At 47.7% G+C, this 25,735-nt stretch overlaps 1 protein-coding gene across 1 annotated transcript in view; it reads right to left on the bottom strand.

Moving 5' to 3' along the window:
• The window catches only part of Dnajc11 (DnaJ heat shock protein family (Hsp40) member C11), a 49,236-nt gene that overhangs the window by 17,063 nt on the left and 6,438 nt on the right, over positions 1 to 25,735 (bottom strand). The window contains exons 2-4 of the mRNA XM_055615212.1: positions 16,784 to 16,913; positions 14,670 to 14,743; positions 10,774 to 10,875 (exon numbers count right to left, since the gene is read on the bottom strand). Coding sequence (XP_055471187.1) covers positions 10,774 to 10,875; positions 14,670 to 14,743; positions 16,784 to 16,913 — 306 coding nt within the window. The remainder of the gene's footprint in view (positions 1 to 10,773; positions 10,876 to 14,669; positions 14,744 to 16,783; positions 16,914 to 25,735) is intronic.

Consider the following 25,735-nt stretch of genomic DNA (forward strand, 5'->3'; position numbering starts at 1 on the left):
CACACACACACACACACACACACACACACACACACACACACACACACGCCAAAAACAAAACCCTGTCTCAAAAGCAAGCAAGCAACCAAAAAACAAAAACAAACAAACAAAAAACCCACTCATTCCTGTTTTCTGTAAAACTTGGGTTTGAGCACGTTTTGATCCATTTTCTGGACTCTGACATGTTCCACACCCTATACCCTAACCTCCACCCTGATAAGATGCTCTGCCAAATAATTCTGAAATGTTCAGCCACGCTTCTACATAACCAAAATTCCTCTGAAATGCCCAACCCGTGAAAACCTCCCCGGGCCTTGCAGTTGACTATATGAACCCCACCTCCTCCTGTGTCTCATGCTATTTGCTCAAACCCCGATTTAGGGAGATAGCCCTGTCTGACTGAAAAGAAAGCTTTCGTAATTTGAAGAATTTGGGTAATGGCTTTACTCTCACTCAGTGCGATCAGTAAGCCACAACCAGCTCTTCACTCCTGATCCTCATGCCTCCACCTCCAGGGGCTTGGATTATGGGTGCTACCACATCTGCATGAGTCAAGGTTTTGACAAATGACTACATTCATTAAACCATGACCAAAATAAGACAGACTATTTCTATCACCACAGAGGTAACTTGGTGTCCCCAAGAAGGGGGGATGTGCAGGCACAGACTTATGTTATGAGTGATGGTCTCATGGTGCCTAATGGAGGACCCAGGACAGAGGCCACTAGGGTTGTAAAGGGCAGAGAAGAGCTACTGTTTGGAGCTAGAGTCCTTAAAGGCTGGGATCTGGTTTGGTGGTACAAAGCTACAGTCCCGGCTGCTAGGGATGGGGCAGGTGTAGCCTTTGAGCCCAGAAAGTCAAGACAGCTTAGGTAACACAGCTAGCACCTGCCCCTGAAAAACCCTAGATTTGTGCTTTCAAAGTGGGACCTCGGGAGACCCAGATCCCTCTTGCTCTCTCTGCCCAGCTACCAAAGGTTTGCTCTGCACAGCTCCCACCATAGCTTCGACAACCAACCCTGGATAGAACAAACTTGTTTCCGCTTTTCCTTTAGAGACAAGGTTTTGCTTGCTGTGTAGTCCTGGCAGGCCTTTAACTTAACTGGCTCCAAACTTGTGGCAACCCATCTGCCTCTGCCTCCTGAATGTCAGGATCACAGGGACATGCCACCATGAGCAGATAAAAACTTTGTTAGTTAACTCAAACTATCCCAGGTGTTCATTACAGCAATGGAAGGCTAACAGGAGTAGAAGAATGGCAGACAGGTACTCTCAGAGGGCATGCATTCAGATTTTGGCTGGGCTCATACCAGTTTCACCCTGTTTTTGTTGGCCTAGCCAAGAGCCAAGATTTTGCAGTTAGTATCACTACCAGCAACAGCTGCTTTGAACTAAGATTCCATAGTGGGGCTGTGGAGACAGCTTGGTGAGTTAAGGCCCTTAACCTGCCACCTCGCCTCACAGCCTGAGCTCAATCTCCAGAATCCACACAGTGGAAGGGAGGAACAAGCAGAGCAAGTTATCCTGATTTCCACACAGATGCAACTGGCCACACCCCTCCAAATAAAAACGTAATTTACAGGCAGGGTGTGGTGGTGCAAGCTTTTAATCCCAGGCGGGCATGATGGCACACACTTTTAATCCCAGCACTTGGGAGGCAGAGGCAGGCGGATCTCTGTGAGTCCGAGGCCAGTTTGGTCTATAAAGATGGCAAAGTGGCTTGGCAGGTCACAGCCACCCCTCTACTGGAAGAGCGGTCTCTCATCTCACACAGGGCCCCACTCTTCTATCTACAGTCCCGACTTGTTTACCTGTCACCCACACACATGCACGCCCCTGTGCAGTGAAGAAGCAGAGGAATCAGGTGTCCTCCTATTTCTACGTACTCCGCTGAGGGAGGGTGTCTCCCTGAGCCTTCGGCTGGCCTTTTCCTGGTGAGGCTGGAGGCCAGCAAACCTCAGTGACCCTGCCTTTGTGCTCATCAGAGTTGAGAGTATAGGCATGTGCAGTATACCCAGCTTGTTATGTGGGTGCTGAGACCTGGACTCCCAGTCCTCATGACTGCACAGCAAGTGCTGTTAGCCTGAGCTATGTCTTCAGCCTTCCTCCTCCCAACTGTTTCCACAGCACTTCCTAGCCTAGGATATCCCACATGGTACCGAGCCACATGGTGTGTTTTGGTACCACTAACTCCTTCCAGGCTCAGTGGGTGGTGGATAGTCTTAGATGTACCTCTGGGTGGCCAGTGTGCCGCTTGTGGGTATAGGGTGCAGGGAACTGTCAAGCTATTGTCAGCCACAATCTCAGGAGAGTGATGGTAACTGTGACAGGTGGAAAATGAAGGTAGGCTTCCTCTGCAGTCAGACCTACCACAGTATTCCAAGTGTCCCTTGCTGAATGATGTCATCAGGCTGGCATTCTCTGTGAAGGCCTACAGTACACAGTATTTTGGTGGTGTAGGCCACATGGCTGCTGTCTGCACTGTTCCATTCTGCTCTGCTGTGGGACAGCAGCAGGTAACAGCAAGCAGCCAACTATGACTGTATCCCAGAGAATCTGTCCATGAACCTTGCAACCTGAGCTGTACGCAATTCTTACATGTCACTAGGCATCAGTCTTTCTTGATATTTTTTCTGGCAATTTCTTACTTTGCCATCAAAAATAAATAAAACACACTGGCTGTGTTTTGGCAGTTCCTGAGAAATCTACAGGCTTTTGCTGTTTGGTAATGATTGTTTTCATGACTGTTATGATATATTCTTCAGGAAATGATGAAATTAAACTGTGTATCATTAAAAAAATAATTGAGCCTTAACTTTTTGTTTTCTCTAAAAGCTCAAGGCCCCTCTTTCCTCTTTCACAGCACATGCTAATAAGCAAGTTCTGTATCACTCAATAACTTGACAGTTTTGAGGTAAGATCTAAGTTATCCAGGCTGGCCTTGAACTTCTCCCAAACATCTAGGACTATATACCTGAGCTGTCAAGCCTGGCTCAGACTTCTGGTTTTATTTTTTTAGGTTTTCTTCTTGTGAAACCCTCCTCTGTTTCTGCTTCCCAAGTGCTGAAATTAGAGGTACACATCCCTATACCATATTCTTATCATTACTGCTGAGGTGTGTGTGTGGGGGGCCTCACTGTGTTGCTCAGACTGGCCTAGAGTTCCCGGATCAAGCCACTTTTGGCCCCTGAGATCAAAGGTCTGTGTGCATCGCTCCCTCAGCTCCAAGTGCCCATCAGTCTTCAAACACCAGGGATTTGCAGTCACTGGAAACATAGGAACACTCGAAGACACATTGATTTATGAGGGAAAACCTGAACCAAACACATCTGTTTGAGAGGTAGCTCAAATTTTATGAATGGCCTTCTGGTATGTCAATTTTGGACAAGAAAGAGTCTGAGGCAGAACTAGCATTTTCAACTACGCTAAACTTATATTCCATTCTGAGGAAGAATGGAAAGACCACAGGTTTAGTGTTCACACTTGCTGACACATTCAAAAGATCACAAATACAATTTGTTTTTAAAATCATCAAAGACTGTTCTGAATGGAGGCAAAAAGACAATGCCCACAGTGATACCTACATACTCTAATATGAAGAAATTTTAAATGGAAAACATTCTTTTGGGAGACAAGGGTTTTATGTTAACCCTTAATTGGCTTTAGATTTGCTATGTAGCTGAGACTGGCCGGCTTTGAATTCCTAATTCTCTTGGCTTACCTCTAAAGAGCTGGAATTACAAATTTGAGTCACCATGTCTGACATGCATACATCCCTTCTCTCCTGAACAATACACTCATTAAAAATAAGGAAGGGAGGCCAGGAGCAGAACCGCTTGCCTTTAATCCTAGCACTAGGGAAGCAGAGACAGGTGGGTATCTCTGTGAGTTTGAAGCCTACCTGATCTATGAATCTATGAATCCGGGACAGTCAAGGTTCTGGTATACAGAGAAACCTATCTCAAAAAACAAAAACAAAAAAGGGAAAGGAGGGAGGGAAGGCATAGGTGTGACGGTGCTAACTTCAAGATCAGGTATGAGGAAGTGTGCTTCATCTGGGTCTCTGGACCATGCCATTTGGGCGAAGACTAACTCTGCAAACCAAGGTAAGTACCAAGGACACACGCTGGGAGGAATCCCATGCTGGCTAAGCACTGTATGGAAAACCAGACCCTAGCCAGCTCTGCCAGCTCCCCCAGCCAGGCAGAGCCTGTTTGTAGAAGCTACTGTCAATGCTGTACATGGTTCAAATGCTGGAATACTAGCACTTGGAAATCCGAGGCAGGAGGCTTGTCTGAATTACATACTGAGTTCAAGGCCAACCTGAGCTACCTTGGAAAACTCAAAAACAAATCCAACCAACCAATCAACCAACTAAGCAAGCTTTCTTCAACATCTGGACCAGTAAACCTGTGAATGTTAAGGGAAGATACTGTCTCATGACACCTGTAGGGAGCTGTCAGCCCAGTGCTGGGCAGCAGAGTCCAGTCAACCACAGAGATAAAAAGAATTCAAGCTGCTGCAGGCTAAGGTTTAGTTCCCTGGTAGAGCCTGGTGTGCACGCCCCTGGGTTCCTTCTCAACAAATCTATGGAATCACAGCTGCAATCCCAGTGCTGCATCTGGGTCTGAAAGTACATATTCTACATGGCATGGTGGCAGGGCCTGAAATCCTAGCGACAGGGACATGGAGACAGGAGGATCACGAGTTCCAAGCCATCCCAGGCTACAAGCGAGACCTGTCATAAACAAACAAAGTAATGATAATAACTCTACACTGACAACCAAGTGAAGGATTCAAAGGAGCGGCCATTAGAAATCTAAAAATATGAACTGGTCATCACTTTTCAGCTAGCCTGTTCTTTAACAAGGCCACAGTAATTGAAAACTCCAACGAGCCGGTGACTTTAGACTCAACAGCCTTCAGTGTTGACCCAAATCTATGGAAAACAACTAAACCGGAACGGTGACAGTGAGCAGAGGAGAATGCTGGGCTCCAGCGACAACTTGCTTGATGAAATTAACTGTGCTGAAAATGGCTGGTGAGGTCACCCTGAATTGACAAGGGCATTTCTTCATTTCTGAGAGGGTCCAGATGCCACCTTCTGTTCTTCCATCACTCCGGAAAATAACCCTTTGCAGATGGCTTGCTGTGGCACTGGAGTAGAAGGATTTCTCCTCTATGAGCCCACAAGGCCGGCCTCAGCTTACCAATAATTAATTCTTCACTTCCGATACTGTATTATATGTTTTCTTATGTGAGAAGTCACAAGTTTGAGAGGAAAGCATGTTACACCTGAGTTCTGACAGAGAACCCAACACACAAGGCTAAAGCACAGTACCGGCCACTGGGCATTCGAGCAGGTGGTCAGAGGTTAGCTGAGGCTTCTGTCTGAGTGTGTGCAGGTTCTCACTTCAAGGCTATTAAATCCCCTAAAGTACACTTTTGTAAAAGTATAAAAGCATTTACAAAGAACAAGACCTCTTTAAGTGTAAATTACAGACTTGGTTCAATATAGCTCAGGTTGACCTCAGACTCAAGAAAGCCACCTGCCTCTGCTTCCCCAGCGCTGGAGCTAAAGGTGTGTATCCTCACACCTGGCCACAATTTGGCAATTTTCTTCGCTTGAATGAAGCCCTATCTGGCCTGAAAAGCATGATTAATCTAGGCTGGTGTTGAACTTGTTTCTATAAGCAAGCCATAACCTTGCATTCTGTCTTTCTAACTACCAAGATTCCACTTTTCGTGCTTTCTCAGAGTGAAGCTGTCAGAGAATAAATCTGGGTACAACACTCACTGTCGAGACTGAGCATTCAGCTCTGGGGTTGAAACCTAAATCAGGCACATATGGAGTAGCTTGAGTGTGAGTGTGTTGCTGAGCTCTAGGCAATCCTTCACTCACTTGCAATCTGACTTTTACGTGTTACATTCTTTTTTTTCCCCTCTTTGTAGCCCTGGCTGTCCTGTAACTCACTTTGTAGACCACGCTAGCCCTGAACTCAAAAGATCTGCCTGCCTGTGCCTCCCAAATGCTGGGATTAATGGTGTATTCTGATGTTGATTAAAGTCCAAAATCAAAATAGTCACTCTTCTTTTGATTTACAAAACTCAAAAAGAGGTCATCATTCTCAGCGCCTGGGCTGCAGTTTGATTTCCCCCTTTCTGCTGTGGCAGCTAGCTTAGGGGATTGCACCCAGTTTCCTGTTTATTCAGCCAATAAGATGGAGACAAACACATCCAGCCAAGAAGGAACTGCACGCACAGCCACTGTAGTCTCCCTTCGCTAGCCAGCACTCTTTCCCAAGAGTCCTGCCTACAAAGACACTGCAGCTCACACCTGAAGCTATCTTCTTTTTCTCATTAGTGGTTATGGATGAATGACCCTTCCTCCCCTACCCGAAACACAATTTTAACAGTTACTCTTTATTAACTGAAAGTCTCCCCACAGGCAACGTGGAGATTTGACATCTGACTTTTTGCACTGGCCTCAGGACAGCTCTTGGGATGATAGCAGCCACTGAATTGTTTCATTTCCTTTGAGAGCCAGGACCATCAGACTGGAGAGTTTCAGGAAGGAGCAAACTGGATGCATCAGCATCTGAAGCCCCTCAGCCCCCCCCGCGGCCTTTACCTCAAGTCTTGCTGACAAGTAATTCTGCAGCAGCCCTTCATGGGTCTGTGGCCTTGGGCAATGCTGCCATCTCTTCATCAGGACCAATTCCCAGACTGGATCAACCTGCCTCCTGTCCCTTCTCATTTCTCATACCGCAGCCCCACTTTCAGTTGCAGCCCACTTCCGCGTGCAACCCTTTCTGGACCTCTGCCACTGAACACAGCAAACATATGGGTTCCAATGGGTTTCCCCCTGTCCTATCCTGTAGGCAGGCCAGCTGCATGGCTCCAAAACCATAGGCACAGAATGGACTGGAGCCACAGCAGGCTCATTCTGATGCCTGTGCTCTGCTCCAGAAACCTAATCATCTTGAACTTTCTATATTTAGAGAGAGAGCATGCACACGTGTGAGCATGCACTCGTGGAAGTCAGAAGACAGCTTTTGGGAATGAACTCTACCACACAGACCCTAGGAATCAAACTAAGGTTATCATGACTGGCAGCAAGCACCTTTACCCACTGAGCCATCTCTTCAGCCCCATAACACAATTTTCTAAAGAAAAAAAATTCTTAAAAAAAAATAAGTGGTAGCCCTTGCCTTTAATCTCCTCGAAGGCTTATATTTGCAAGTTGAATTCCAGCCTGGTCCACAGAATGAGTTTCATTCCAGGACAGCCAAAGCTACGTAGAGAAACCCTTTCTCAAAAAACAAACAAACAAACAAACAAACAACAGGAGAAAAAAAAAGTGAGCAATGTGTTCATATCCTTACAAAAGCATTCTGGGATTTCAAAGTATTTGTATGGTTATTTATTTTCCCTGATATACTTGCTATTTAAATATTTTCTGATAAAGCTGAATTATGTTTCTAAGCCATTATGTGTGTGAAGACAATGGAGCCTTTCAAAACTAGGAAAGGATGCTTTGCTAATTTATATCAACCTGTGTAACATGGAGAGAGGGAAATGGACTAGGAGGCAATTTAACACTCCCTATGTAACTATCATATAACAGGATCCAAAAAAAAAAAAAAAAAAAACCCACCCAAACCACCAAACAACAACAACAAAAAACAAAGACACAAATAAAGCAACCTCTACCCTCAGAGACAGAGACAGGTAAGCCCCACCAGCACCAGGACTGGGAGCCATAGAAGCTCGTGAAAAAGGCAGCAGCCACTGTGGGCTGCTATCCACTCGGTAGCTTTATGGACAGACAGGAAGCAAACCAGCTCCTGTGACATGAACACAGTACACAGCAACTCTATTCCAGGCTTCCAGCTTCTTAAAAGGCAGCACAGTAGATTACTTAAACCAGAGACCCAGACTGGGAGGGAGGGGCAGAGTGGCCCAGTGAGAAGGCAATGTCACCAGGCCATATGAATGAACTCATGGTCTGTTAGCCACAGCCTCTTCTCCACACTGCCTCCCTGCAGAGGCGCCCAGGACTCGTGACCCCAGTACCGAGTTTTAGCTTTCTCAGTGGGAAGCACAGACGCAAGCTCTTATCTGCACAGCACAAGTGACGGCAGATAAGAGGCAGGGTAGGAAAACCTCCCATTTCACACTGGGAGAAGGCAAGCAGAGGCTGGAGAGGAGCCATCTCCATACACGGGAAGGTGGAGTCTGAATCTCGATTCAGAGCTCTTGACCCCAAGCCCAAGGCTCTACCATGCTGCCGTTGGCACCGGTGGATACACACCTGCAGGAAAGTATAGCCTGCCACATGGAGAGCCATGCTGGAGCCAACTTGTCCCTTCTGTGCCCACAGTGCGCTCTGAATGTAGCCTGGCCACGGAAGGAGGCGTGAGAAGGCTATTTTCACATTCCAAATGACAATACTCTACCTAACTTGACTAAGGTTCCTAATACTCGGAACCTTAGTCAAGTTCCGAGGCTACAGTGGCTTGTACCACTCAGCATCTGTATTGTGGGGTCACCTGCTGGTGAGATAAGATTTATTCTGTGTTAATTCAATCCTTCAATAACTTGGCAGAGTAGGTAGGACAGCTGCCTTCACCTTACCAATGAGAAAAATGACCACAGGTCAGAGAGCTTGTTGCGAGTCCCGTCAGTCATTTTTTCCCACCTATGCTGTTTCTCAACTTTCTGCTGTAAAATCCCAACGGATGACTTTCACCAGTGCAGGCAGGTCAATGCTTAGATGCAGCAAACTCCAGCCAGGACAGCTGAGCTGCCTCAGCCCGCTGCTGTCGGCTCAGCGCCCATCCTGCTCTCCCTGCACCCACGTTGACCTGCCCAGCAGAAGGTCAATGCTGGAGATCCCTGCTGGGAAGCAGTGGCACAGCAGAGCCCCCACACTTCCGATTCCAGTCACCCTGCCTCGACTCAGCTCTGCCCTGTGCTGTCAACTCTGCATGACTCAAAACAAACAAACAAACCAACCCCAACCAACCAAAACACAAAACACAAAAACACAAAACCTCTGCATGACTCAAGTCCACCTGTGTTGGGGGCTTGATGGGAGGGGAGGTGTTGATGCCCACAGTGGGGAGTTGTAGCCACAGATCCACACCCAGGGATTCAAGCCTGGATTTGAAATATTCAGGAACATGCACAGATTTCATTTTCTGTTTTCTTATCACTCCCCTTTATGCAGAACACAGCACAAAAACCATTCAGGTATTTTAAGTACTCTAAGGATGGCATTTTGGGGGCTGGACAGAGAGGAGGGGAGGAAGCTATGACCCCACATGACAGGGATGTGCTCCCTCAGTAACAACTCCACCCAGTCTTAGAGATGATTCTGAACACAATAGAAGATCTGTGCAGCTTCTATGGAAGACCATGGCATCCTCTACAAGGGACCCACACATCTGTGGGCTGTATCTGGGAGAGGTGTTTTGGAATAGTGCCAATAGTTGCACACACTTTTGTTTTATGGAGTTGGGGATTGAAGCCAGAGCCCCATGCATGCTGGGCAAACACCACTACTGAGCTAGTCCCACTCCCCACCCCAAGCCCCTGAGCTTCCCAGGGTGTCCTTGAATTTAAGATCCTCCTCCTCAGCCTCAGTCTTGAGATTATAAGCCTGTGCTTGTTCTGTATTTTGCTAGATAAGTGCCCTAGGCCTTGTGTGTGTGTGTGTGTGTGTGTGTGTGTGTGTGTGTTTTGTTTGAGATAGGGTCTTGCTATATAGCCCAGCTTGGCCTTGAACTCGTGGCAGTCCTTCTACTTCAGCGTTCTTTCTAAGTGCTAGGCTTATAGGCACTAGCCACCACACCAGGTTTTTATACACTTTGAAAAGCAAGATTCAAATTAACAGTCCTGCTCTAGAAACAAGATCCTTAACATACTTTCATGTCTTACAAAACATTGCTGGAATGAAGGTGACCAAAAGGTCACCTACCGTTTACCCCAGCAGATTTAAGGAAAGCAATGCTTCCAAGTACGCCACGGAGCTCCCTTCCAACCCCACTGCAAGATGACACAGGCTACCTCAAGAGGTGATGGAAAGGCTACCAGCTCCTTATCATGACAGAACAGGCTGTAGCAGGGCCTGCAGATACACTGATAGGGCCCAGCCTGAACACCATACAGCACTGGTCACTGCTAGACAGGACCAAGCCACAGTCAACCAGTCAGTCATTCAGTACAATGAGCACCTTAAACTTAATGAGATCCCCTTGCCTCCTGGCTGGGGTACAGCTCAGAATGACCCCCACAAAAGAAGGAAAAAGATGCTGTACAAAGGCTGACTCCATGTTCCTGGGTTAAATGACTGGGGTGTACGGCAGCATTGCCTGGGTGATGAAGGCAGAGCCCTGTTTGGTGCGTGCTGAACATGCCCTCCACAGCCTAACTAGAACAGAGGACCACTGCCCAGTGCTGAAGTTGTTGGCTTCCATCCTTTCTTGCTGACCCCTGACTGCCAAGGCCTTGGAAAGCCTAACTGGAGGAGAGGTCTTAGAGAACCATGAGCTGTGCACACCCACGGGCTCTTCGATTCTTCCCTCCACCGGGTTTGAATGCCTGTCTGCTGTTGCAGCTCGATGTAACAGGAAGTGTCACCCTTGAGAAAAACACCACCCTACGACAGCTTCATATTGCCCCACCCAATTTTATATCTTATCAGATGAAAAACATTTAATTATTTTCAACCCACTCTCCCGAGGTCCTCTGTAAGGCAGCGCTGGCTACCTTGGGGTTGGTTCGCTGCTGCAGTCTCCTCTCTTCCCGCTCTCTCTGGAGCCTCTCGAACTCTTCTCTGATCTCAGCTGGGGTTCTCTTTCTTTCCACCACCTATGAACAGAATAGAGGGAGACAGTTGAGGGCCCAGGACACCACCTAGAGAGCTGGACGATGACATACACACGAGAGCCGGGGAGGGGGTGGGGGTGGAGGGGAAGGGGCAACTGAGCCACCCCTCGGCTCGAAAAGATACTGAAGGAGCTACAGAGAGCTTCCTACCAGCCCAGTGAGGAAATCAAAGCTCTGCTGACTTCTGGTACCCCAGAGACTGACATTCTTTATTGTAGCAACTCCTCAGAAGTTGCAGGAACCTTAAGAAGATAATTCTACAGTTCAAATTTCCTATCAAGAAATCAACTGTCAGTGAGGCACACTAAGGGATTATAAGACTTGGGATCTCTAGTCATGGGTGGCCAAGAGTCACGGGCACCTCTGTGTATGACAGGAGGCTAAGCATCACGTAGCCATGGTTGCCGTGGTGTCAGGTCCAACAACACTCAGGAGACCAAACAACAGACAACATAAAAATCATGGGGACACCATGAGGTCAAGTCTGTGACAAACGAGGGCCCTCTAGCAAGGCCTTTCTTAGTGTACTTTGGCAGGAAGACTCTGTGGTTGAGGTTTCAGAGGTAGAGCTTCATGAAAAGGGGGGCCACTGTAGACACCAGGCACCCCATGACTTCTGAGGGCCTGGCTTCCAACCGCAGAACCCTGAGCCCCTTTGAGAAACTCAGAGCATGGGAGTGCGGTGGATGGTGAGGTGCTGGGGCTCAGACCTTGGCAGAATGGACTGATTACAGCCTCTAACGAGCTGCAGTGAAAAGAGCCGAGGTGCTGGGCCTTCCACTTGTGTCCATACTTTATACAAGTTCTGCACAGAGCTGGTACAGAATCAGAACCAGATGCCAGGTCGAAACTGTGGACCCTCCAGAATGGGAAGAACACTTCCTAGGCGCAATAAGGCTCTGTGATTGGGGGATTCACCTGATACTCTGATACTAAGGGGTAGTCCAGGGTGAGGGCAGACCTGGTGTGGGTGTCTAGAATCTTAGCTTATCCAGCAGGATAAGCTGCCCCAACCTCAGAGTGCATCACATGCAGCCTGTGAACTACAGTTCATCTGGACCAGTCACCAGATGCCCGTCCTGGGCTAGCCAGGAAGACCGGTCTCATGAAGAGGGGAAAAAGGACATCTGCGGGGCAAGTGGGGGTGGGCAGCTCGCCTCCAAGATGGCCTCAGCCACCATCCGTGGGTGTGGTTGGCGCTGAAAAATCAAGGATCCTAAACCAAAAATATCCTGAGACAGGGTGTCTATAAGGCCCTGGCTGTCCTAGGACTTACTGTGTAGACTAGGCTGGCCTTGAACTCGCAGAGATTCACCTGCCTCTGCCTCTCATAGAGTGCTGGGATTAAAGGTGTGCACCACCACACCTGGTTCAATGTTAATATTTTTTAAATTAATTCTTTTTCTTAATTTTTAAAATTCCGCTTTATGCGTATTGGTGTTTTGCCTAAATGCACATCTATACCATTTGTGTGCTGGTGCCTGTGGAGGTCAGAACAGGCCATCAGATCCTCCCAAACAGGAGTCACAGAGACAGTTGTGAGCCACCATGTAAGTGCTGGGATTTGAACTGGGGTCCTCTGAAAGAGCAGCCAGTGTCCAAAAATGGCTGAGCCATCTCTCCAGCCCCAGTGTGAACATCTCATGTGGCCATGGACCACCAGTCAAGTCTGCAAGATCAGCATGTCACATTCCTATCGGGCAGACCCAGACTTTCTGGATTTTGTGGGTTTCCCACTAACAAACAACACTGCATTCATTCCTTATACTGTCTTAGTCACCTCTGCTCTGCTCTGCGGTAGTTCTCCTCTCACAACACTGGCTGCGTTACAGCTGTTCATGGAGGTTAACGTTCTTAGACACCTTGATATCGGGGAAAGAGATAATGTACAGGGCAGGGCTGCAAACTGGATGACTCAGGATAAGGATGTGCCTGAGAGCAGCTTGCAGGCTGAGTTATGTGGTCTCCATCCACTCGCTAGCCACAGTATAGAGACTGTCCAATCGTTCGCAGGTCACAGTCTAACTTTCTTAATGAAGAAAAGACAAATTCATTTTCAGTGTGGGCACTGGCATCGACACTGCCAGCCAGCTCCAGGCATTAACATGGCTAGGATCATAAGCTGGGGTGGTCTATTGGTCTACAAAACAAGTTCCAGGCCTCTCAGAGCTTCCAAAACCTTAAAAAATAAAAAAGATTCCACTTCATCCCTAACATCCTCCACTAAATGAAGTGACATCATAGCAGAGACCAGGGGCTTTGAGACCTTTGGGTTGAAGGCACGTCATATACTCCACAATGATTGCCATCCTTTACCAACCACCTAATTGTCTACTGTGGCAACAGGTTATGACAACATCCTTCAGTCACCAATAAAAACTATTATCCTGAAAACATTTGGAACATGGTGAAAAGAACATAGTGCATTCATAGAGCAAGAGCCCATGTAAGCACCCTCACCCACCACAGCCATTCCTTGAAGGGACTGGGCAGAGTTCGGATGTCCCATGTAAATTAGGGGGCTGGCTTCCCATGCATATCTGGCACATGTTAATATCTCAGGATGCTTTTATTTTTCTGGTTTGTTGTTGTTTTTCCAAGATCCTCTATGGAGCCAAGGCTGGTCTGGAACTCGCTCTGCATCCCAGGCTGGTCTCCAATTAATGACTCTCCAGGTTCTGCCTCCCAAGACCTGGGCTTACTCCTGTGAGCCAGGCTTACTGAGAAACTATTTCCTTAGATCGGTTTTCTTAAACATGCATAAAAGTCTATTCACTCATCACCCGTGACTGGCCCCACCCTATTACAACTGCAGCTGAGTCTGGCTTTGCTTCATGCTAGTAGGAGACACTGTGCTTTGATGAGAGGTAATCATGTAATATTTTGCTAGAGGAGTGCTGGGACAATGCCAGAAATCAAAACTCTAGTCTGTCACAGGGCTGTGTAGCCAGGGGCCCTGAATGCGGCCCTCTGGTAACTAACCCAAGCAGTGCACAAAGTCTGAGGAGAGAGTCTGGAAACACAACTGGCTTCAGTTTCCATTTTGGTAAATAGTGCAAAGCAATAATGTACTTACTGAGATTTCCAGTAAGCTAGAGGCCCTGGATCAAATGCCTATGGGAGCCAGGCAGGACACAGAGCCTGCACTGCAGAGAAGGGCCCGTGACAATGTAGAGTGGAGGGAATGTGACAAAATGGGCTCCCCAGAGCTGCCAGCTACCATGTGAGGGACTCAGGTTGAGTGCTGATCTGCTGCTTCAGAGAGCAACCTTGGACATTCACACAAAACCTCGAGGCTTCAAATCTTACTAGCTACAGTTCACTATGATGCTCCATGAAAGCATGGCTATAGGCAGAAGGTGGCCCACAAGCCCCCGTGGGAACCAGTCAGTTCTGCTTTCTTCCCACTACAGCTCAACCTCAGATGGGCTTCAAGTCTGTGTTGGAAGGGAGAGACACAGCATGAGGTCACACAAGAACTTCAAAGGGAGCTCTATGTGATAACAGAAAACAGATGTCACTAACTTCGGGCCAGAGTCCACCTGTAGGTCTTTCTAAAAATCTAAGTAACAACACCTATACATTCTGTAGCAACCTGGGGGCCTTACGATACAATTCATGGGTTGCCCACACTTCTGCCACCAGGGAGGGATAGAGCACAATATTCTGATGCCTTGGTGCACTACGATGAGAAGGCTCGTCACGGGAGAAGGACGGCTGTGAAGGTGTGCTTCACAGACTGAGGCATCACTGACCCCTTAGGCTGTTCTTCTTACCTCCCATCCTTCCATCTCCAGTCCTCTCTTCCCATAAATGTCATAGATAGCCCTCGTTTGGGGGTCGCTAAGCACTGCAACAGAAACAAAACAAAACAAAACAAAACACCAAACATGTTTACACAGCACAAACTTCCCCTTCAGTCCTGAAAACCCAGCACACAGGTCAGGAGGAAAGTCTTCCTCTGCCTTCCCTACCACAGGGTCAGGCCCAGCCCACGCAGAATTGCAGTCACAATGCATATGAGGTGCACAGCACAGGAGTAGGGCCTGGCGCTGGCAGCTCCACAGGAAAGACATTTTTGTTTACAGTTTCAGGTAGGCAAGGCCATCTGCCCCCATCCCCCCCGAGTCTGGGGATGGCAAGAGTGCGCCACCATGCCCTACAAGAGCGGCCCTCCTGAAAGCTACTTGGTGCACCTCAGCCCCATCATGCACTGTGCAACACACTGTACCGACAGCCGGTTTGCTTGAGAACACTACCAACCCCAAAGACCTGTTTTTGTTGCACTTGTCTTCATTTGTAATTTTTATCTAAAACCAGGGTCTCCCGTAGCCAGGCTCATATTCAGTACACAGTGGCGTCCCAGTCCTCCTGCTTCCACCTGCCAAGTGCTAGCACCACAGGTGTGCCACAGCCATCCAAAACTGTTTACCAACACGAGCATCATTCACAATACTGCTGGCTACATCGCCTAATGAGAACAGATCCCTCAACAAGAGGAAGAATCAAGAGAGTCCGACAGCCACCCTGCTCTACTCAGACTTTCTGCTGCGAATTTCTGCATATTCTCCTCTGAGGTTCCCATATATTTTTAGGCCTAATTAAAAAGCGATGTAAATGACTCTATCCATATTCAAATGTAATGGAGAATACAGAAACGCTGACCACTGGAAAACAGAGCCAAACTTGTTGAGCTAAACTGAGTTAATAAGAAAATACCCTTCCAGGACTTTGCTGAACAGAGGGCGGCTGGGTCTGCTACTGCAGCACTTTCTGTCTACTTGTCTTCAAACCTCTAAACTACACGGGCAAGCTCTGTGCATCCTGAAAACAACAGGAGATAAAGGCTGTAGCCTTTTACACAACAGAATGCAATAGGCCCTGGTCACCACCTGAGAGTTATGCCGGGGAACACGGCACAGATTACCTGGTCATAAAAATTTAACTTCTTTTTTTCTTCCCAAACAGGGTTTCTCTGTGTAGCCTTGGCTGTCTGGGAATTCAATTCTGTAGACCAGTCTGGTCTTGAACTCTACCTGCCTGCGCCCCTCGCCGGGATTAAGGGTGTGCGTCACTATCACCTAGCCAAACTTTAAGCTCTTGGTAAATAAAAAGTGTAAGGTGAATTCTGCCTGCGGGGAGGAGTCCTGTGTTGTGGAGGGACATCCGACTTTTGACTGCTGGGTAAAGAGCAGATCACAGAGGGCTAGAACATGTGAACAGATTTTTCCTAATCTGTAAATCTGAGTGACTTAATGTAGTTTAGCTTTTATTTTTTAAAATCACGGTAAAACATTTTACTACTGCAATCATTTTAAAGTGCTCAGCCTGGTAGCATGAAGCTCACCTGGCATTAGGAAGCCATCACTCTTTCCAGAGCCTTTCACCTTCCAGGAGACAAACATACCCAAGTTTTCTTCTTTATGTGTAAGCCATAACCTAAGCTCCTGAATGACGAGGCTCTGCTTCCCATCGGCCTCCCCACACCAGCTCTTGTTACACCCTCCCCTTTCACTGACTGATATTAAACCAATAAAACGACTTGGCTTCTCGAGAAAAAAAAAAAAAAAAAAAAAAAGGAATAAAGAAAGTGGCTTTGCAAGTACCAGCCACCCCCCATGTCCCATCAGACACTAGGATTGGACGGAGCTTGGGTATCCTCCATTCAGAACTGGCCCAGCTCTCCATTTGAACTCTCATTTTCTTCTTACTGGACACATATTGATTTCCGAAGCAAAAAAAAGAGTCTTTCAAAGGGCTCTGTCAGTAGAAAGTACCAAACTAAGCACCTCTTTTAGACACCTCTGAGGGCTCTGTCTCTCTATCTTCTACAAATCAAGTCTCTTAAAAATCGAATGTCTGTGCGCATGAAGCCAAGTCCCCCGCTGACCTTCATAAGCCTGGTGAACAAGGTTAAACAGCCGCTCTGCCTGTGATTTGAGCTCTGGGTCCCTGTGCTTGTCCGGATGGTAAAGCATACACAGCCTCCGGTAGGCAGCCTTCAGCTCTTCAGAAGAGGCCTGAAGAAAGAGAAATCCAATTAGAGGACAATCAATGGTACTTAAACACTATCATTATCAGAATCAGTCTTGAAAGGGGACCTGTCAGCCACATTCTACTGTGTCTGCCCTCTGCACAGGACATAATCAAGTTATGCTTTATTTCCCCACTAAGGCTTCGTTTCCACAGTTAATAAAGTGATCAATTATGTACATCAATAGCAACTGTGTTTGCTGTGGACACTGCTATCAGAGAGAATGAGAGCGGCTGTCTCCACCCTAGCTCACCACGTTCCCCAAACCCAAGTCAGTAAGTTGTGCACAGCAGACAGGACACAGGAGAGAGGAGTAGGTGCCACCGGCACATGATGCCCACTGAATCCATATCTGACAAAAAGGGCTTGATACATCCTATTTTTTGAAAGCCAAAGACAAGGAAATAAAAACAACACACTCCCAACTCAGCCTCTGTGAACGTGGAAAATGCCCTTAGCCTGGAGCAAGTGGAGGTTATACAGGTTCCACAGGGAGTTATACAGAAGGTCCTTCCTGACAGACCTGTGGGGACACAGGCACGGAAGGCAGAAACGAGGCCAGCATAACCATGTTCTCCTTGACTATGCAGCTACCGAGAGCCCCTCTAGAATCCTTCTGCGGCCGTGGGAACTGTCTGCCTAGGCAGCCTGTCTCTGGAAAGGCATCCTAGACCACTGCTGTCCAGTCTCCCATGGGTGAGGCTGAAGGAGCACCCCCCATCTTGACAAGGAAAGCGTTCTGTAGAGTCACTGACAAATATGCAAGAGGGACCCAAACGATCAGCCATCTAGGTGGAAATGGGCCACCAAGGATGCCAGTCCCCTAGGATCAGGTACTGAGGTGTAGGTCTGCAAGAAGAGGGCTCAGGGACACAGTGAGCTTAGGGACAGTGATATGACATTTCTCTGTGAGGTATCAAGAACCTTCCATTCCAGGACTAAGTTGATCTGTGCTTTAGTAATAATCTCTGGCATGACTTTTACACATTTCCCACTAGCCCCATCAGGCAGGTGCTGAAATCCAGATCCTGAGGCACTCCCAGAGGAAGACAAAGTGCTGGGAAGGAAGAATGGACACAGGGCTTGCTGGCTGACCTTCCAAAAGCCCAGTGTGGCTGTTACTTAGAAAAGCGGCAGTGAGGCTGAAGCCTGTAGTTTGTCCTTAGGCAAGCAACAGAGCCTAGCCGCACACTGCCACTGTCAACTAGGAGTTGCCAGAAGGCCCCCATTAGCTGTTCCATCAGAAGAGGATTAAAGATCAAGCCTCAACAGCCCATACCTCTGAGAACTAGGTAGAAGCTGTCCTTTTGTCACTGATCTCTTCCTCCACCCTCTCTTTGGGGCAGCCTTGGGAATGAATGGCTTTCAACTGACTGTCTCTCCTCTCTCCCCATCTGGTTATCCTTGATGTGGGTGGCTCTATGCTGCCCTTCACTGCAGTGGCTGAGAAGGCAGGCTTAGGAGTCTAATGGCCTGTGTCTAGACCCGGGCTATGCCACTTCCAAGCTCTGTGATGCTGGGCAAGAGCTTTCTGATCATTGACGTTTCCTTTCAAGGATAGTGTGACAATGCACCGAAACAGCCCAACACGCACGGCAGAAACCTTCTGTTTCCTCCCTGGAGAACCTGGAGCCAAGTCTGACCCTTAGCTATGGGGAGGCACACAACAGCTCACTCACGCAAGCCTGGCAGTGCATACCACCAGAGAGCAATCCAGCTCCGGATCCCCGTCAGCACTGGGTTCTCAGAGGGGCACTGTCCTGGTGTGAGTAACAGGACCTGTACCACACCCATCGACTGTGCTTCCGCCTCACCAGTCCCACTGCTGATCCTTCCCTTGCTTCTTCCTGCCTCGGACTCTTTCCCTGCTCACACTAACCATGCAGCACATTCCTTGCTGCCTGACAACCCTGACGTTTGAATCACAACAGGAGGCAACAGAGAATAGAACACACATCCTCCTGGGTAGTTAGCACTGCTGTGACTTTCCTAAGCAGCAATTATACACTAATTTCTCTATTTTTTCTTAAAGACTATGTGTTTGTGTACACATATGTTCATGCATGTATGTGAGGGTGTCCATGGAGGCCAGAAGAGAACATCAGATGCTCTGGAGCTGGAGTTACAGGTGGCTGTGAGCCACCTGACATGGGTGCTGGGTTAAATTCTGGCTCCTTGGAAGAGGAGCAAGTACTTAACCACCGAGCTATCATTCCAGGCTGTGTATTTATCTGAAAAAAAAATATTGTGTATGTTTCTAGATATGGTGTACATGAGCATGACGGTGCCACAGTGCACATGTAGAGGTCAGGGGGAAATTCTGTGGAGTCTGTTCTCTCCTTCCACCTTTATGTGAGTTATAGGGAGCAAGCTCAGGTTGTCAGGCTCAGGCAGCACGTGCCCTTGCCTGCTGACCCACCTTACCAGTCTCCTGTGTGGCTGGCCTCCATGCATGCTCCTCCTTTAGCTCCCTCAGTGCTGGGATCCCAGGTATGAGACACGGTGCCTGGCCTTCTTCCTGCAAACTTTGTTCTTTCTTGTGTCTTATAAAAGTTACCAGGATAGGATTAAATGGATCTGACTAATTCTAGGTTAGAAAGGTACTTCCTGGTTATTAAAATTTAACCAACTGTCTGGGGAGCAGGAATATAGTCTGCAACGCCACCTTTAATCATATTAACAAACGGCTTACAGTGCTATTGATTAAGTAATGGAAATGAGAACTTTCATTTTTAATAAATATCACATTCAATAAAGGTTAGATTGGGCCTTTCATCACAACTGAATAGCTAAGGTCACTGGTTCGATATTTCATAAATGATAACCTTTTCCACTACCATTCAGCTCCTGATACCATTTCAGAAGGTAATGAGATGTCATTAAGAAGGGCGCTTAAACTACATTTATCTCTAAACTTCCACAGTAAGCCCCAGAGATGTCCCGAGTTGAAGTCTGAGAGTCTGACTGCGCTGGTCATTTGAAGAGAACATGTTCGGCCACAATGAAGTCTCAGCAGGTGTCTCAACAAGCTTTCTAGTCTGTGTGTTTGTGCACACACGCACACCTGTTCTCCCGAACAAGCTATAGCAACCTTTTGTTCTGTGTAGTCCCCAACCTCAAGGATTTTACTACAGCAGCAGGAAACTAACACAAAAACTAAGTAATAAAAAAAAGAAAAAGATGAAATCACAAACAAAGACGGAACAGGCTCAAGAATATGGGAGTCGGAAATATGGCCTCTTACCGGAGTCCAGCAAGGCATGGTAGATCACCCAGGAGACAGAGACAGGAGGCCAGCGTGACTTCTGGGCCAGCCTGGGCTATAAAGACACCTGTTTCAAAAGACCAAACTGTCTCTCAAACTAGTGAACAAAATCACCCAACAAAGAAGAGCCCTGACACCATAGGTTAACTCTTTGAAACATTTTCTTCTCATCATTTTCTAAAAACTGAAGAGGAAATAACTCTCTTAAACATTCTGTAAGGGACTAGAGAGATGGCTCAGTGGTTAAGAGCTGTCTGCTCTTCCAAAGGTCATGAGTTCAATTCCCAGCAACCACATGGTGGCTCACAACCATCTATAATGTGAACTGATTCCCTCTTCTGGCAGATGTAAATGCAGATAAAATACTCATATACATAAAATAAATAAATTAAAAAAAATTCTGCACGGCTGGCACTCACCATGCCAAAACCTTCTCCAAAGAAAGCCCATGTCCTGGGTGGGCTGCAGCCCACTCACCGACATCAAGCACAGACACCAAACAGAAGAGGACCAGAGGCAAGAGGTGGCTCCGTGGTGAAGACACTGCTGTACAAACTGGGAGGTCTGATGTCTGGAGCCCACAAACTGGTGAAGAGAACCAGTTCTGACCTGCTAGTGTACCTGTGAGAGGGGCACACCCACCCGCACCCCACCACAAAGCCACTCCCAACACTCACCTCCATTCCAAATGACCCAGACACAACCCATACACCCCAAATGTACCACAACAGGCTCCCCATCTCTAAAATATGAACAAGGCACGGAAGTCTTCTGACCAACAAGGAACTGGAAGTGCTAGCCAGAGCAACTATGCAAGATGAAGGAAGAGACAGTCAGAAAAGATAAGCTGTCTTTGAGATGACATGCCCTACATATAGCACAGCCCCAAATTATACACAGACACATGTCCTGTTACGACTAGAACACAATTCAGTACAGTAATGGAATACACAAAGCTACTTGGATTTTCAGAGACATACTAAGAATAACCTGGAAAAGGAAATAAACAGAAAGATAGCCCACAGTATGGGAGTAGCAGAGAACAACTGTTGGCACATCGACCACAGAGGCAGACACACTCAACAACATGCAGAGACAGGGTCGGTCACTCTGTATAGTCCAAGTTGGCCTCAAACCTCAAAGGTTTCTCCCCACCTTTAATTTTACCACAGAGACACAGAGTACATCTACCGTCAGAGAACCACTTTCTGGAGTTTGTTCTCTCCTTCCACCATGTGGGTCCTGTAGGAGAGGAGGTTCAAACTCAGCTTATCAACAGGAGCCTTTTCACTGGGCAATATCAGCAGTCCTAGGTTTTCCATCTTTATCGCTTGGTATTTTTTCCTTTGAGACACTTGAATACCTGAGGCTGGAAGGGACATATGACAGCTGAAAAATAATGACATGGTCTCCATGCAGCAAACAGGCACCAGGAAGTGTAGTCCTACCGTGTCCCAGGCGAACAAAGAGCCAATAATATTTGGTGCAAGGTACACAATGGCCACACTAAGCTCCTTTTGTTTTTTGTTTTTTGACATGGGGTTTCTTTGTGTATCACAGCTCCTGGAACTCATTTGTAGACCAGGCTGGTCTAGAAATCAGAGATCCACCTGCCTCTGCCTCCCAAGTGCTGGGGTCAAAGGAGTGAACCACCATTGCCTGGCCATATTTACGCTCTTGATTCAGTCCTCGAAGACTGAACAGAGGCATGCTCAGCACAGCCAGTCGCACATCAACCACACTGCTTTAGTGAGAACAATGCTGCTAGGCTTTCTCTCTGAAGCCTGTGTCCCTACTGAATAGGCAGTCTCCCTAATTACCACAATTGAAGACATACCACTGCCTCTATGTTCCACGATACTCAGATGGAAACAAAACACCAAACCCTGCATCAGCTAGTACAGGCCTGTATTTTGGAAAGTGATCCTAATGGGAAGAAGCCAATTTGGGAGCTAATGAACGCCAACCCTGTCTAGGCTGGATAGGAGCCATTACATGAAGAAAGGGGCCACATCTCAACTGTCACCAGCAGATGCTGACTGTAGAGTGTAAATGTGCGCTCCTCAGGGCTGGGAAGACCCTGTAGCTGGACATGGCACACTTTGTCCCCACTTCTGTAAAGCACACTCCTCTACAACCTGACCCTCCTCACACATGGCCCCACCACATGCTGAGACCATTTGCCTGCTCAACACAGCTTCTCCCTTCCTCCCTCCCTCCCTTCCTTCCACTGTGCAGCTAGCCCTGGATAACCTAGGACTCAGAGACTTGCCTCCTTCTGCCTCAGTGAGATTCTACAACCCTGGCTGGTTCTGGGGGGGGGAGGGGACTTCTCCAGTAATACCCTAACCAGGCAGAGGGAAGGAGCCTGTCAAGTAGGGAAAGAGGGACAGATAGCATGGAACGAGCCTCTCAGCACTGCATTGTGACTGAGCACAGCTGACAAAAGAAACAGTGTGCAAAAAGCCCCCACCCATGGGAAACTTGTTTTCTTTTACAGACATCATTACTGGTGCTGGTGCAAAAGATGACAAACAGGCAACCTTTCCCTCCGCGATAAAGAACCCGAGAGGGGGACAATCAATATCTGCCAGATGGAAAAGGCCAAGTCCAGCAGGAAGAGTGATGGCTCCTCTTCCAGGTGCTCTCCGAAGGCCTGCACACATGCCCAGCCTCACTGCTCTGGGGCCAGCGCATCACTGTGTGTGAATCTGCTCTTTTCCTCCCAAATCTGACTTAAGACAATGTTTGCAAGTGAAAGCACAGACTTTCCAAAACAAAGATGAAGAAATTCCTTCTGGTAGCCAGTTCTTCAAGCCACTACAAGGCTGAAATAGCAATGAGAGCCTCAACACAGGGGCACAGGGGACCCTCAGGATGGCGCAGTAGACACAGCACTTGCTGCACAAGTGTGAAGACCAGAGTTCAGACCCTTGGTGCTGTGTAACCTGCAGGGGGGTGTGGAAGCCTGCTTGAAACCCAGTACTCAGAAGATAGACAGGGCCCCTCCGCAAGATAGCTACCTAAACACCTGGGCCAGCAAGCTCTCGGTTCAACAACCAACATTAAACCCTGGTAACAACACACTCACAAGAACACAAATACACATGCAAAACAAAACCCGTTTCCAAGGGTGGAATTCCAAGGGTGTTCCACAAAATAAAACGTCCCCACACAAGAAAGCAGGTACTTAACATTGCTGCTAGCAGGGCAAATGACGTCGGCTAGGCTCTGGGTACCACCAATGACCCACAGGATGGTCCCTGCCCTCAGGAGACAACAGACTAGATATGGTTTCATTCTTAACAGCCATGAGAAAGGCCGTAGAGATGGTTCAACAGTTAGAAGATCTTTCTGCTGCTCTTGCAGAGGACCCAGGGGCAGGTAGGTGGATAGAACAGACCCACGCACACATGGACTTAACCTGGCAGCAGCACAGAAATGCTACACTAGTGGTGCAGGAGTTAGGGTGCTCAGAAGGCAAGTAAAGAGATCTAAATGGGACACGAGGGGACTACCTGCAGCAGGTCCTTGGCAGAAGCTGAGGCGTACCACCAGAAAAAAAGACCCAAGGAAGCAAGCTGCTTGGATATGCTGCTTGATCGACTGCTGAGCACACAGGTAAGAGGCAGGGAGAAGCGGACATCTGTCCCTCTGCTTATTCCTACAGGAAAACATCTGTCAAGAACAGTCCTACACTGTTCAGCAACAGGGATGTCCTGCAGAAACACACTGTGGCAATCATATCAGCGTCACCTGAACACCAGTGTGTACTTTGACAAGCTAAGAGTTAGGGCGTCTTGTGCATGGTTTCCTATTGCTGTGCTGGGCACACAGTGGTGACAGACACCCATCTCAGGACTTCCTTGCAGTGGAAGAGGTAAAATGTCACCAAAAAGCAGAAAAGAAACATGAAGCATTTGGTTTATAAAAGGCTTTAAAAATGGAGCAGGGAGCAAGGCTTGGTAGCACATGCCTTACTCAGAAAATAAAAGGAAATTATAAACCAGACACACACTTGTAATCCCAGCCATTGAGAGACGGAGGCAAGAGGATCGGGGGTTCAAAGTCCTCCTCTAACACTTAGTTTATAAGCCAGCTGGGATAGGTGGGATGAACTCTCAAAAGAAAGGAAGGGGAGAGGGGTACAAAAACAACATGCTCAGGTGACAGGTATGGCTCAGTGGCAGAGCCTGTGCTTAGCCTGGGTTCTGTCTGTTAATATTAACCTGAAAGAGCTTGTGGGGACAGACAAAAGCCAAAGTCAGAGAGACCTGAGGAAACAGCAAGAGGATTCAGAGTTAAGCTTGTGGGGTAGCCGGTTAGTTAGAAGCCGAGGAGCTCTGCTCAGTTGACCTCCTCAAGACAGACCGAGACTGAAGGTGTGCAATCACAGCTCAACACACACATCACAATGCTCCTGGGAGGGGTGCCACGTGTGGTCATGGAGCAACTGGAAGACAGTTCAGGCCTGGGAGAGGGTATGGCCTTAGGTTAAATATCCAGTATCACAAAAAATAAATAAATACACCATCAAATGATTTGTCTTAGTTGGTTCTGGATTCCCAATCAGAGAGCTAGCTAGAAATTAATAATGTGGGTGGCCTGGCTCCAATCAAATCCCGTTCAAGAAATGTAAGGACATACAAAGAGGGACCTGCCAGGGACTCAGCCACGTTTGAGCAGTGAGTTACAGCATACAGTCTCTTCTGTTTTTGACAAAGTCTTACTGTACAGACATGGCTGGCCTCATGCTCAAAGCCACTCTTGCAATCTGGCCAAGTGCTGGAATCACAGGTGTACATCACTACATCAGTCAGCTCTCCCAACAGCCCAGGCTGACCTTGATTCCCAAGCCTCCAACCCCACCCCCGTAACACCACATCCAACTCTTTATTTTTATTCCCTTCAAATAGAAGGCAGGCAGACGGGCTTGTATAGAAGACTGTGCGCTCATCTGTACAGAAAGTGTCAGACAGGCACCACACCCACATGCAGACAGTGAAACTGCCTGACTTCAAGGGTGAAGAAACAGGCTGGTCACCAGCCCCTCATCCCCAGTCGAGGCTGCCTTACATCACACTTGATCCCAGGCCAGAGACTGTCTTCATGAAAGCATGAAAGCTGCCATGCATGCATGAACGCACACCCTTTGGGACTCCTTCACAGCTGGTGTCCACTTCCAGACACCACCAACAAGTGCTTAGAGGAACTCAATGTTCACGGTGCTGGGCTACAGCATCAGACATCCTTCTCTGGGTCTGAGCTTCATCACCAAGGTCAAGGATCAAGTGGACATACATCTCACATGACTTTGAAAGTCAGCCTCGCCAGTCATTTCTAGATTTTTGGATCAGGAAACATAAGAGCTAGGGAGAGAAACAGCCAAACTATGAAGGAGAAACCAGGGCTAAATAGGACTTTGGTCATACTTAACAGAGAGCTAAAGAAAATGCACAAAACTCCGAGATACAACACCCTCAAGATGGTGACACAAACTTGACCAGGTAATCAGCAGTGACAAAATTCTAAATTATATATAT

Source organism: Psammomys obesus, unplaced genomic scaffold (assembly GCF_907164565.1).
Source record: "Psammomys obesus unplaced genomic scaffold, mPsaObe1.curated_primary_1811, whole genome shotgun sequence".
Taxonomy (NCBI): domain Eukaryota; kingdom Metazoa; phylum Chordata; class Mammalia; order Rodentia; family Muridae; genus Psammomys; species Psammomys obesus.